General features: G+C 47.5%; 1 protein-coding gene across 1 annotated transcript in view; it reads right to left on the bottom strand.

Annotated features, from left to right (window-relative positions):
• Positions 1-2,102: 2,102 nt before the first annotated feature.
• Positions 2,103-13,564, bottom strand: part of OSMR (oncostatin M receptor) — a 55,780-nt gene continuing 44,318 nt past the window's right edge. Inside the window, exons 8-18 of the mRNA XM_058680142.1 lie at positions 12,789-12,931; positions 11,299-11,449; positions 10,685-10,761; positions 9,541-9,760; positions 7,295-7,480; positions 6,188-6,289; positions 4,251-4,424; positions 3,627-3,794; positions 3,418-3,499; positions 2,950-3,019; positions 2,103-2,672 (exon numbers count right to left, since the gene is read on the bottom strand). Coding sequence (XP_058536125.1) covers positions 2,103-2,672; positions 2,950-3,019; positions 3,418-3,499; positions 3,627-3,794; positions 4,251-4,424; positions 6,188-6,289; positions 7,295-7,480; positions 9,541-9,760; positions 10,685-10,761; positions 11,299-11,449; positions 12,789-12,931 — 1,943 coding nt within the window. The remainder of the gene's footprint in view (positions 2,673-2,949; positions 3,020-3,417; positions 3,500-3,626; positions 3,795-4,250; positions 4,425-6,187; positions 6,290-7,294; positions 7,481-9,540; positions 9,761-10,684; positions 10,762-11,298; positions 11,450-12,788; positions 12,932-13,564) is intronic.

A 13,564-nucleotide genomic window follows, 5' to 3' on the forward strand; every position in this document is an offset into this window, starting at 1 on the left:
CACAGAGGTTTATAGCCTAGCATTTCCTGTTGGTGTGATTCAGACTGGTGACTCGAAGCTTAGTGTATTCCTGATGTATGGCAACTGATGCAAAATGCAACTTACTAAGCATAAGATCTGGAATTTCTGATTATTATGTTTGCATTGAGATGCAGGAATTACTTTTAGTCCGTATAGTAATTTATTAATGGTTGGTTTCATTTCACTAAGATAAAGTGTAATGGTATGTAATTTTTAATTATGGCTTGTTGCAATAACAATTTCAAAGTTTGTGATTACTTTATACACAGGACACTTATACAGCAACATCAATGTCTTTGATTACTGATTTGTAAGTTTGAGTGAAACACTGTGATGAAGGAGCATAAGCAGAATGAATGTCAGTACTGCCCGCTCGCTCACAGCTGCTGGACCAACGTGCTTCTCAGGGCAGCAGCACACAGCCCATTTCTCCTCAGATGGCGGGGTTATGTGTAAGGAAAACATCAAAAAGCTTCAACAAGAGATACTGTCTCTCTGGTCCAGGGTGAGCTGGTAACAATATTTCCTGGATGTCAAAACCCACAGATGGCTGAAGCTCCTTTTGGGAAATGTAGTGTTTTGCATGTAAGCTGCACCCATCCTCCCAAATACTTTAAATCATCTTTTTGATTATAATAACCTAGTGCAGTGCAAATGCTGTGTGGCTGTTTTGTTTAGGGAGAAATAAGTATGTAACTCTCACATAGATAGAATCATCATAGGCCTAACTATGTAATATATGGAAAACGTCTAATAAACCATGCTGCAGTGGGTGCTGGAGAGACCGAAAACCCTGGAGATGGCAGGAGGCTGCAGCCTGCCATTCCCGTGGATTTACTGTAGATTCAGGTTTTGCTTTCTGCAACATGTATTTAGAAATAGTTTCTATTGTTTGCCAACTGCACTGGATTGTGCAGGTACATTAGGATGAATAATCACATGGAGACGTTGATTTAGTGTATTTGTCTCTGTTTATTGTTAACTGGCACAGTGCAGCATATTTGATAAGTGGCCTGAACATGACACTCAGGAAAGCAAAAGGAACACTTCTCTAATCCTTTTGATATGGGACAGACTTTTAGGGGTTGATGGGCATAGGAAAGAGAAAGGAGTTAGCAATATATGCCAGGTGATTTGCATATTAGTTTCAAGAAGGTAAAGTTGCCCTGGAGGCCAAAGTTTCCCAGTCACTGAGATTTTTCAGTCATCTGTAAATTACATCCAACAGTGATAGAGATGGTGAGTGCTGTGCTGACCTGGACAACCTATTGCAGACACCAAAGGATGCGAAGTGAAAACAGGTCATTTATAAGTTTTGGGCAGCGGGAGGAGGAGCTATAAAATGTGAATGACTATGTATTTTCCTCTTTCTACTCTGCAGTGGTCATCAAAAATTCTGATAGAAGACTGTCTGCTGAGGACGAGTGAGTCAGGAGTTCCTTGTCCGTCCTGTTCTTGCACTGGTAAGGCAGGCCAGAGGAACGAGAGATCTTACTGGTCAAGGGACAGTTCTTAACCTGGTAGGTCTGTGCTTCCCCGGGCGTTGCTTCTGCTGGGCCAGTGTGCTGCAAACTGTTGTGATCACTGAAGGTTCATGTTAACTTCTGTGCTTTACTGAAAACTTTAAGATGAGAAACGTGTTTTATCTCCCTGAAGACAGCACTGAGGGCAGTGGATGTCTGGAGTGACCGGTGCCAGCCAACGTGGGGGAAAGGCGGTCACAAACAGCAGGAAGGTAAGCACCTGCCCGTGATGCTGCCCTCTCCGGGAAAGGATGCCACGTGCCACAGCTGTGGCCTCAAAGCAAGTTAGACTGGAGTGGGCTTCCATGAGGACAGGTGCAGCTGTGCTGGCTGGCTGCGATGGCTCTGAGGGACCTGCAGCAGCAGCAGGAAGCTCAGAAGTGCATTTTTTTTTAAAGATTTATTCATTTTATTACAGCCAGATATACACAGAGGAGGAGAGACAGAGAGGAAGATCTTCCGTCCGATGATTCACTCCCCAAGTGAGCCGCAACGGGCTGATGCGCGCTGATCCGAAGCCGGGAACCAGGAACCTCTTCCGGGTCTCCCACGCGTTTGTTAATGGTAGTGTTCACCTGCATCTAAGAGGGTGAGGGAGGAGACACTGCTGCCCTCGCTGAGGGGAGGGGATGCCAGGCTGGAGGGCATTGCCATCTGCATTTTATACTCTGAGCAGAAGGCTGCCACTGGAGGATTTGTCGGGAGGCTCTCCCTGTCTCCAGGCAGGGGTGAAGCCACCTGGGCCACATAGTTCAAAGTTTCTGCAGCTGGGTTCTCCTCCAGAGAATTCATGTAGTTTCTCTCTAGTGCCTTCGTTAAATCCTCAGAGGAGTCCAGTGGTCCTCGCCGACGTGGCGCATCTGGAGGGATTTCAGGGATGTGGCCACAGACACCTGCTGCCGAAGCTTCTTGATTATAGGTAAGGTTCTCAAAGCAGATGCAGGTTTGGGGGCCAGAGGAACGCTTTTCTGTTGGAAGGATGCAGAGGTAGGTGTGCTCGGCCGCTTCCGATCCTGCGAGTGACCTCCTGGTGCCTGAGAGCTGGGCCTTGGCCCCTTCGGGCTTGTTTATCACTTCAATAGCATCCGGAGTGCAGTCCCTGACGTTCATTATTGCTGAGTGAGGATTCTGGGAAAGAAACAATGTAAATGGGCATGTGTCATTGAGACATTAAATGTGTATATATATATACACACACACAGGTGCATGTAACTGTGTTAAGTACATGAAATACACTTAGCGCTTCAGGTAACTGTGGATTTTCCCTGAGAAGAAATCCAGACTGCTGTGATCCATCTGTGGAAGCAGAACTGGCTTTTCATTTCTGTTTTCCTGAGGAGGTCTAGGAAGCAGCAGTCCCAGCCCTAGATTAGGCCTTGGTAGCAATTGCCCAACATTCATTTACCTTGGATTTTTTTATTGTCAGAATGCTGCTCTTATAAGGGTCTGGAATGTCAGGATAACACTTCTCCAGCCTAGAGGGGAAAAAATGAGACAATGTCACACTGCAGTGGGACAGATCAGAAGGAGGACTGGGGTGGAGTCTGAGCCCTGGGTTCTAGTCCCTGCTCTGTGACATACTCAGCAAGCTCCTAAGTCTCACGTGCTTCCATGTCCTGATCTGTTCAGTGCTCTAAAGTACAGTGGTTAGGAGTGAATGAATTACTACATGTACAGTATTGTACAACAGTAGCAAGCCTGAAAGCTACAAACATTAGCCACTGCGTAACCTCTCACCATCTGTAGTTGCAATGATTATTATTTTCCTTGTGTATCAACCTGATGTTTTCACTAAGCCTTTTCCTTTTCAGAACTTGAAACTGCTTTCTTGATTTTTCTCTGTTCCTGTGGTTGGCTAAGCTTCCTCACTTACCACTGACTTTTCCAGTAGCATGGGACCATGATGAGCAAGAGGCACAGGATGACGGGTGGAAGGATGCGGATGAGCATGTCAGCTGCAGGGGAAGAGGAAAGCAGTGATTGGTTCATTTACTTATCCTCAATGCTTTCAAAAATCTGAGAAAGTTCGCCCCCTTCCTGCTGGTTCACTGCCAGCTGCCCGTTACAGCGGGGCAGACTCACAGTGTTCATCTGGAGTTTCAACTCTTTTGAAGGGGTCGGCGGGGCCTTCTCCAACACTTGTATACGGGGTGACGCGATACTCATAGGACGATTGTGGCTGCAGGTTTTCCACAAGGAATGTCTTCTGTTCTGGGTTGTCAATTTTGTATTTGCAACACACTGAATCATCTATAGTTTAAAAAATTGTCAAGAATAAACTTGTGTGGCAGAACTCTTGTGAGAGGATTTCATCAATTGAGACTGTCAATATCTTTTAATAAAGCAAAAATTCCATCGTGGGGACACTAGTATAGTTTTCAGGAAATGTCACCGTTAAGCAAAAAACCAAAACCCCGCTCAGTACCGGAGGCTGGTGATGCCAAGGCGCCCCACTGACACGGCAAGCAAGCAAGGGTTGATGAGCCTTAGCACAGGTTGTAATGCCATTTAACAAAGGAAAGGAAAGCAAGCCAGCAGAGGGGGCAACCGGGTTCCCTGAAGTCTACGGTGCCCTGAGTTAGACATTTGATCTTAGCCAAAAGACCAAGAAGTCATTGGTCTTGAGTTCTGAAGACACCAAATGACTTTAAGTGCTTCAAATAATTTTTGCTCATTTATTCTTTGAAGGAGATCTCATTTACTCACCTGAAAGAACTTGCTTTTCAGATCCTGGGTGGCACTGCCTCGCCTTGAACTTGAGATAAACGTAGTAGCCGAGTATAAAACCTGGCTGGGATTCCGTGGAATAGTTGTTCCAGGTCAGAGTGAAGGAATGGGATGTCAAGTTTTTTATGTCCAGGTGAGGATTTTGTGAAGGAGCTAGGAAAGGAATTTGGGATAAGAAAAATCATGAGCTCTAGATTGCTTCTACTGAGCTTGCTTGAATGCTGCTAAGCAGCTCCAGGGGCCGTCAGGGCTTACAGCTGCTGGGTCTGTGTCCCTGGGGCCCTAGGCTTTGGCACAGCTGGGGCATCTGGAAAGGGGTGGAGCAATTTTATTCAAGCTTTGCCTTTCAGATGACAAGACGAGTGCCCTGGGAGTGAGTTTTTCTTTTTTAAAAAGATTTTTTTTATTGGAAAGGCAGATATACAGAGAGGAGGAGAGACAGAAAGATCTTCCCTGCGATGGTTCACTCCCCAAGTGAGTCGCAATGGCTGGAGCTGAGCCAATCTGAAGCCAGGAGCCGCTTCTGGGTCTCCCACATGGGTGCAGGGTCCCAAGGCTTTAGGTCATCCTCACCTGCTTTCCCAGGCCACAAGCAGGGAGCTGGATGGAAGTGGAGCAGGGCCAGCAGGATTAGAACTGGCGCCCATATGGGATCCCGGCACATTCAAGGCAAGGACTTTAACCGCTACGCTATCGCGCTGGGCCCGAGAGTGTTTTCAATGTAGGGGTCAAATACACTGTCCCATAGCTGAGCGCTTAGGTTCAGCTCTAGGCCTGTCTCTTCGTTGCAGCCTCCTGCTAACGCACACCCTGGACAACAGCGGTGATGCCCGAGAAACTTGGATTCCCGCCTCGCACGTGGGAGACCTGGTCTGCGTTCCCAGCCACTGCAGCTGTAGGGATTTGGGGGGAACCAGAGTAAGGGGAACTCTTTCACATTCTGATTATTCTATTTCTCTAGGCATTTGTTTCTTTGAAAAAAATAAATGTCTCTCTAAAAGTCACATAGGAGACTAAAAGTCATTTAAATCTCATTCCAGTTTAATATGTTCGTGTTGAGAGCCAGAGACCCAAAGACAGCTCCCACCCAGCGGTTCACTTCCAAATGCCCCAAGTAGTGGGAGTTGAAAACTCAGCCTCCATTGTGGGTGGTCAGGACCCGACTACCCGCTGTGTGCCAGGGGGCACGATGGCAGGAAGGCGCACCCTGGGCTGGAGCCAGGACTCGGACCGCAGCGCCCACCTAGGCAGCTGCATCACCAGCTCAAGTACGGACCCCTTCTGTGCGTGAATTCCAAACCGACTCAGGAGAACCTGTTCACATGAGAAGGTGAGGGTTGTGTTTAAGGAAGCTCAGGGGGATTTTTAATCCCAGGTTGGAGCAAGGCTCCCTGAACGGCAGGAGTATTTGTGAATCCTTCCATCCTCACACCTACCTGTGCACACACACCATCCACCGTCCCTGCCTGTCTCAGGGTTGCGTCGCATCACTTGGAAGTGAAATCCGGCAACAAGTGAGGTGAGCTACGTGCACAGTGACACCCGTGGCCATCACAAAACACTGGCTGAACATCTCACTAGGAAAAACTGCGCAGACAGCAGAGGAAAATCCCATTTCTATTAAATGTCTAGAGAAGGGAGTTCCCGGGTCTACACATAAAACATTACCTTTGGGTATCAACTTTTAGATAATAAAATCAGTGATGTCATCTTGTTCTTTTATATGATATTTGATAAATTATCTTAGAGGACTTTTTATATTTGTATGATTTTTTTTAAGTCATTTAAAAACTCAGTTGCCAGACTAAATGGGACACGGACAATTAGGTAACATGTTGGGATCTTGTTTCCCAAAGCTTGGTGTGTGCCCCCTGTTCTGAGCCATCGCCTGGGGGACAGCAGGTGCTCATGCTCACCCAGTTCCTGGGAGTAGCCTGTTTTTTTTGCTAGCAGATCAGTTCTTTTCGCAGATAATCCATAAACTCTGAAGTCGTACTGGACCCCTGGTCTAAAAGCATCTGGAGAGAGAAAAACTGGTCAGTGGAGTGTCAGTAAAACAGAGTGACAGTCTCTCCTCCTGAAAGGCAAGGCAACAGCAGAGGATTTCTGCAAGATGAATTTGTCTTCCCTCCGTCATTTCCTTCTTGGGGTCTCTTCAGCTCATCTCCACCCTGTCTCCCTGTTGTTGAGCTTTGGGGTCCCTCCAGGTCACAGGCCTTCCTGGCCCAGTGGCCTCACACCAGGGAAGTCCACCTGAACTCCCTTTCACAGCATTCTCAGGCAGGAGACCGAGTACAGAATCAGACCAGACGCCTAAAACCTTTCCCCATCCTCCTCTGGCTCCACACCTCCCTCTCCCAGTTGAAGTCAAAGGTATCAAAAGCTTCCCTTTACTGCCTAGCTTCCCCTCACACCTGCTTCTCTGCAAGGTGCCTCTAATCCCCCTCCCGCCCCCCACTGAAAGGGGCATCCCCGGCCCTGGGAACCAGGACAGTTTCTGCCAAACTTCCAACGGCCAGTAGATGGCGCCATTCAGCCCTTTACTCCAGCCATAAACCTGGCCTTTGGCGAAGCGATCCATCTTCAAATGGCAAGCCCAGTGTTAAGAACTGAGCATTCAAGTCCCATATGTTCTGTCGAAATAGGAGTTGGTGATTACTTGGCATCAATTCCAACTCTTGAAAATATCCCCGAAGTCCTACACTTTTCTGCTTTGTTTACGTCCGTAACATAGAAGCCCCCTGGACAGTTAAAATGCCCCTCTGCCATTCACTGAACACCACTCATGCAAATGAGTCAACCTCATGAAAAATCTTGAAAATCAACCCAACATTGGGTCCAGAAAGTGCCAAGGTAGATGTAAACGTCACATCTTGTGACACATTCTTGTAAAACGAACTCCCAACACCCACACGGGATGTCCTTTTAAAACCAGTGACTTCGTGCAATAGCCCGAGTTAGTCTGGCAGGCCTAGCTGCACTGACCGCATGCAAGTGACTGGAACATGAGGGCTTCTGCTGACCTGAGGGGAGGAGCGTGCTGGTCGTGTTGGGACCCACGTTCTTCCACTGGAGAGCACACAGAGGGGCCAAGGGCCGCTCACACCAGTCCACCACGTAGCCAGTGACATCTCCAGGCCTGGGGTCCCAAGACACAGAGAGCCCACCCTCCGTGCCTGTAATCCTTTCTTCTTTAACCTTTTTTGTGCCTAAAGAAACAGTAAATTCATTAAATTGGAAGCATCACGCTAAGTGCAGAAGGAAACAGACATCCACACGCAGCGCATGGAGCAAGTGAGCGTTCATGGGTGTGTTCCTGCCCACAGCCCAGCCGGGTTCACCCCTGGCGCCACCCAGAGCACGCGTCAGCCAGCTGCCCGGCAAGGCACCTGAAGCCACAAAGATCCTCACCTCCAAACCTCGCAGGATTCATGAAAGTAGAGAGTATGAGACAGACTGTAAGCTTCAGAGCCTAAAATATTTTCTATCTGTCCCTTTACCGAAAAAAAAACAAAAAGTTACCCTTGACCTAAAACTGTGACTGGTACTTGATCCACGTTCAAGCTGTCTCACGAGTGATGCTTCAGCCAGCACTGCTTCCATGGTGTTAGGGGTAAGAATGGAGGTGGGGGCAAGAACAGAACAGTACAGGTGTGTACTAGGAATGTATGTTCTGTGCTAACATCTGGTAACGGACCTGGTTGGCCTCAAACTCCCAGTTCTGTGGACTCGAGACAGGGGGGCTACACCTTAACCTGGAGACAGAAAAATGGACTCTACTGCAATATATACAACCCAGATCTTGTTTGTGGCTGATCTGCAATGCAGATTTCACTGGCCTGTGTTTCATGTGGCAGTACTAGTTATAGCTGAGCAGAGGCACGCACACTGCCATTACGTTTCCTGGGGAAACAATGCTGTTGGAGACACCGAAAGGAATGTGTGGGGGCCCAGGACGCCTTCACCCATGCCTGTACCGTATGGCTTCCTTACCTTCCTCCAGCCAAGCACACACATCTGTCTCACCCTGAACCTGTTTTTCACCTTGTTCATGCTACATTTGGACTCCAAACTTAAGGCTTTTCACTCCTAGCAAACTGCTGCTTTAATACTGCAAGGAAGTTTTGAGAGATGGAGGCAAACTCAAGGGTACGGAGGTTGGGTTCTTTTTTAATTCGCACTGTAGTGTAAATTGGCTCAACTGTATTGATTTTTATCTTTATACACATTCATAATTTAGGAATATGAACCATGTAAGGGCTAGAGAGCCTCGCATGGAAAAGTGTGTGTGGGGGGGGGGGGAGGTGAGGGATGAAGGCAGGACATGGGAAGGCAGGATAGAGTGTAGTAAGAACCCAAGAACAGAAGCTTGCCAAGCAGCAGCAGCTCTCTGGGCTGGCCCCGTGCAAGGCTAGCTTCCGAGCCCTCCAGCTCCCCAGCGCAGTGACAGGCCCGCTTCCCACACTCTGAACCCAACAGAGTGCTTCACAAAGCAAAAACTCAACTCCCAGAGATGTTCTTCTGTGGCACAATACTAACTTGTTTTCCACAGTCTAATTTCTTTTCCTGATACACACTGGAGAGTTTTTTTAAAAACAACCACCCGAGAAACCCAGCCCACTCAATCCAGATTTAAGTGTGAATGACAGCTGTGGGACAACTGCCATGACCTCCTTAGGTACGAGCAAAAGGGTCGTCATTACAAGGCTCACGAGGGACCTTGGATGCCCAGGGCTTTGTGCCCACCTGATGGTGCAGCACCTCGCGTATCACTGGGTTACTTTATCCAGTCTGACTGCCAAGAAAGAAATTAATATCACTACTGATTTTGCACAGTTTTGAAGTCATTTCCACCTCATTTGCTCTTTTGTAGGCTAAGAGATTAGCCAGTTATCCAGATGGGCCAAGTGCCTCTTGAAAAATGATGCCGATCCCTATGCATTTACAACATAAATGCCACTCATGTTTCACAAAGGACTGAAATGCTTATCCCTCATGACCAGTGAGGGGCTGTTTGAGACCATTTCCTCAGTATGCTGATGAGTCAATATTTGAGCCATGGCTGAATCTTCCTTCTTACCTTCTGAGGGGGACAGTTCCACTGAAGTACACTGGCACATCTGGCCCTTAAGAAAATAACTAACGGTGTGTGGCCACTAGCCATTCTATCTTCCCAAGTTACTAGCATTGCTGTTTACCCTCCATATTTAGTCATAGTATCAACATTACCCTAAAGAATCAACACAAAACCAACCAAAAACCAACTCACTGTTTCTGAGGTCTCCAGAGATGACAATGACTGCAGCAGGGGACGTGCCCACGCTGTTCGAGGCTCTGACACGGATTTGGTAAGAACACAGGCCAAGAGTTAGCTCTTTGTGATTGGCTGGTGCAGGGACAGTGACTGACTCAGATGATGGTTTGTCTAAATTTTCTATAACTATAGTGTACAATAGGATCCTCCCATTAGCTTGGCGTTTGGATAGTGGCTGCAAAAAAAATATTGATAATCACTTCAAAATGGACTTTACAATGGGAGGAGTTTGTATAATGGCATTTTCCATCTTTCAGGTTGTGTGACACAAAGCATTTTCAAACAGTTCAACAAAGAGAAACCTCCACACCACGAGCTAAAGTTGAGTGGAGAAGGGCAGCACTTACTGTGTCCAGAAAAGAGGGACTAAGTCAGGAGGATGGGAGACTCTGGCCTTGCAGAACTGCTTTAGAAGTCCTGAGAGAAGCTGCCGGGGAGACAGTACCAGCACAAGTCGGAGCAGGGGCCTGCGTCCCTGCCTCCAGCTCCCCGCGAGCAGCGCCTTTCTCCTGCCCGGAGCTCGCAGGCCCTCTTCGACAGCAGCTGTGGGCTGCACAGCAGTTCCTGCCATGCAGTCTGTCCCTGGACCTGCTCCTCCTAGGACAGACTGTGCCTTGTGTGTGCCCCTCCCGTGACCTGAGACCTGGACAGGAGTGGCTGGCAGCTTGGGGCATGAGTAGAACTCAGACACACAGACTAACTTGTGGCCCACATATACATACAGCAGTCCTGCTGGGCAGAAATGTGGGGTGACCTCTGGATGGGACCTCCTCTCCCAGCCCCATCTGTCTTACTAAACAACTTAAAGGGTTCTGAACACAGACTTGGCCTTGCAGGTGGTCACACTGTAGGATATCAGGCCAAAGAGGAGGGCATGGTGGAGAATTACTTTTTCACTTGACCCATGACTCTTAACTGTGAGTGTTAGGGGTGGGCCTGAGTAGATGTTTCAGAGGGGAAGGGTCTATGATCAAAAATGACCAGCAGCGGCAAGAAACTATGGAGTTTGCATGAAGACCCTTCTTGGGTGATCACACCGCTGTGTCACAGTGAAAGCTGCAGCAGAGCAAGCCACACCTTTGGTGTCTGCACATCATACCTTCCAGAATAAGGTCACATTCTGATGTCCTTCCTCCAATATCACATGCCTCCAGACATCCAGAGTTTCTGAGGGAGCTGAAATTAACCAAAGCTCTTGGTTAGGACACAGGCACTGAACGGTGTTCGCATACTTGGCCTCGCCGGGAAGGGTCAAGGACATGAAGACGACCTGTCCTGCCCGAGGCTTGCTGATCCCTTCTGCACTGCGACTTGACTTGCATTGCCACCACCTGTCTGTTCACTCCCCACTAGGTGCACATAGTAGGTGCTTTTAGAAAAAGGTCAGCAGCCTCTAACTAGGACACTACTACTTTGGTGTCAAAGAATTTTGGAATTATTTGTTAATTCTAAGAGGTAAGGTAAGCATAATACTTTAATTATAGCATTGCAGTAAGTTTTCAAATAAACTCTATGGCACAGCAATATTAATCAAAAGACACACTGATGTCGCATGCTTGTCTATAGTCCCCTAATCACTAGGCGTTTAGCTCAATTTTTTAAAGATAGTACCATTCTCTTTCAACACTAGGGAATTCTTCCCCCACCCAGCGTCCCGCCCCTGTCTCCTGAGGCCTTGAGCCTCAGGTGAGGTGCCACGGTGCTTGCCCATACCAGCTTCAGCCGTGGTGAAGTTCTGATGAGCCCAGTTGCTCCACTTCCAGAAGTGATCTGCACTAGCACAGCGTACTTGGGTTGCATATTCTGTGTTGGGCTCCAGGCCACTTAAGACATACTCACTGTTCATCATGACAGACACATTGTGCTGCTTGATCAAGAGAACAAAGGGGAAAAAAAAAAAAAAATCATTGGTGAGCAAACCCAGCTTAAGGCCAAAGCAGGGACTGGGAGTTGTGGCACAGCCAGTGAAGCCTGTGATGGTGGCATCCATGAGCACCAGGTTTCAAGTCCTGGCTGCTCCACTTCCGATCCAGCTCCCTGCTAATGTGCCTAGGAAGGTAACAAATGCTGGCCCAAGCACTTGTGTCCCTGCCATCCGCACGGGAGAACTGGATGGAATTCACAAATCCTCTCTCCATCCTGGTTTAGTCCAGGTTCTTGTGGCCATTTGGAGGTGAACCAGCAAACAGAGGATTACTCTCCTTAAGTCTGCCTTTCAAACAAGTAAATCTTAAATGATTCAAGACACAGGAAATCCATTTGGGTTCACACCAGTCTTTTTTTTAAAACAATGGTTTATATGATAGGCAGAGTTACAGAGGGGGAGAGACAGAGTTTCTTCCCTCTGGTTTGGTCCCCAAATGGCCTCAACAGTAGGAGCTGAGCTGGTCCAAAGCCAGGAGCTTTACCTGGATTCCTCACATGGGCAAAGGGGCTAAAGGACTGGGGTTAGCTGCTGCCTTTCCAGGCACATCATCAGACACCAGATCATACGAGCAGCAGCCAGGACTCAAACCAGTGTTGCAGGTGGTGCTTAACTCATTTGCAAGTACGTTAGCCCCCCCAACCTGTTCCCTTTGAGGTGAAAAATGGCATCCAAAGTCTATTATGAATTTCATGCTTCTGTATTATTTTTAATTTTGATACAATCCCATAGGCTCTGAGATTTCTCTTACCCCCTCCCCAAATTCCCTCTACCCAGCTGATTTCCTCCATGTTATAATAGAATAGTCCTTTATAAGCAGTCATAAGTCCATCATGCTGCTATTTAAGTGTATCCTGCCACTGCAGGTATAGACAATGTCATGCCCTTTTTTAAACAGAAAATTCCCACCATTTGTACTCAGAGAGGTTTACAGTGACTGTATGCAGCAGGCTGTCTGTTCAGGACATAAACAATTTATTTGAAAGGCAGAGTCGGACAAAAAGAGATCTTCCATCTGTCTGTTGGTTCATTTCCCAAATGGTCATGCCAAAACCAGGAGTCTGGAACTCCACCTGTCTGCGCCACGAGTAGCAGGAGCCTGAGTACTTGAGCCCATCCTTTGCTGTTTCCCAAGTGAAGAAACAGGAAGCTGGATTAGAGAGGAGCCGACCAGACCTTGAACTAGCACTGCTGTGGGAAGACGGCATTCAAGTGGTGGCTCAGCCCTCTGTGTCACAACATGAATATTCCAAAATAGAAAATGAAGCAGCTTTCTTACTTGTATCACTTTTCCTTCGCCTCGGAGTTCAACCTGACACAACAGTGTGGGATAATTGCTGATGAAATACTTTGTCCAGGTCATGATGGCATGTCTGGCACTTACGTTTTCAAACTGGATGCTCTGGGGATCCATTGGGTGAACTACCAAGACAGAAAACACAGGTGAAACACTCAAGCGCAGATTCCAAATGTAAATCAGTTTGTGACTTCAAGTATTCATTCAACAGTTTTATTTTTGTTCAAGAAAATGGCAAACACAGGACTAGAAGTGTAACACATCTGGTTAAGCAGCTACCTGAAATGTCAATGTCCTGTATTGGAGTTCGACTCCTCACTTACAACCACTTCCGATCCAGCTCCCTGCCAGGGCATCTGTGAAGGCAGGAGCAAGTGGCTCGGGTGCTTGGGCCCCATCACCCCCATGGGAGACCCACGCTGAGCCCCTGTGCAGCAGTTCGGGGAGTGGCCCAGTGGATGGAAGATCTCACCCTCTCCTCGACCACCCTTTTCTGTCATTCTGCCTTTCAAATATATCTCTTTAGGAAAGAAAAAATGATACACCCAGACTTCTGCACTTAATAAGATCTAATAACCCAACTACAACCTTTCTTGGTGATTATATTAGAAGCTTTGGGAAAAAATACAAAAATAAATTATCTGAATACTTAAACATAAGCAGGCAAATTGTGAAGAAAAGTCAGACTTTGCATGGGGGGAGAGGGTTAAGACTATAGTAAGAACCCAGAATCTAGCTAAAATAATATGAACAATGTC

The sequence above is a fragment of the Ochotona princeps genome, chromosome 23 (genome assembly GCF_030435755.1).
Source record: "Ochotona princeps isolate mOchPri1 chromosome 23, mOchPri1.hap1, whole genome shotgun sequence".
Lineage (NCBI taxonomy): Eukaryota > Metazoa > Chordata > Mammalia > Lagomorpha > Ochotonidae > Ochotona > Ochotona princeps.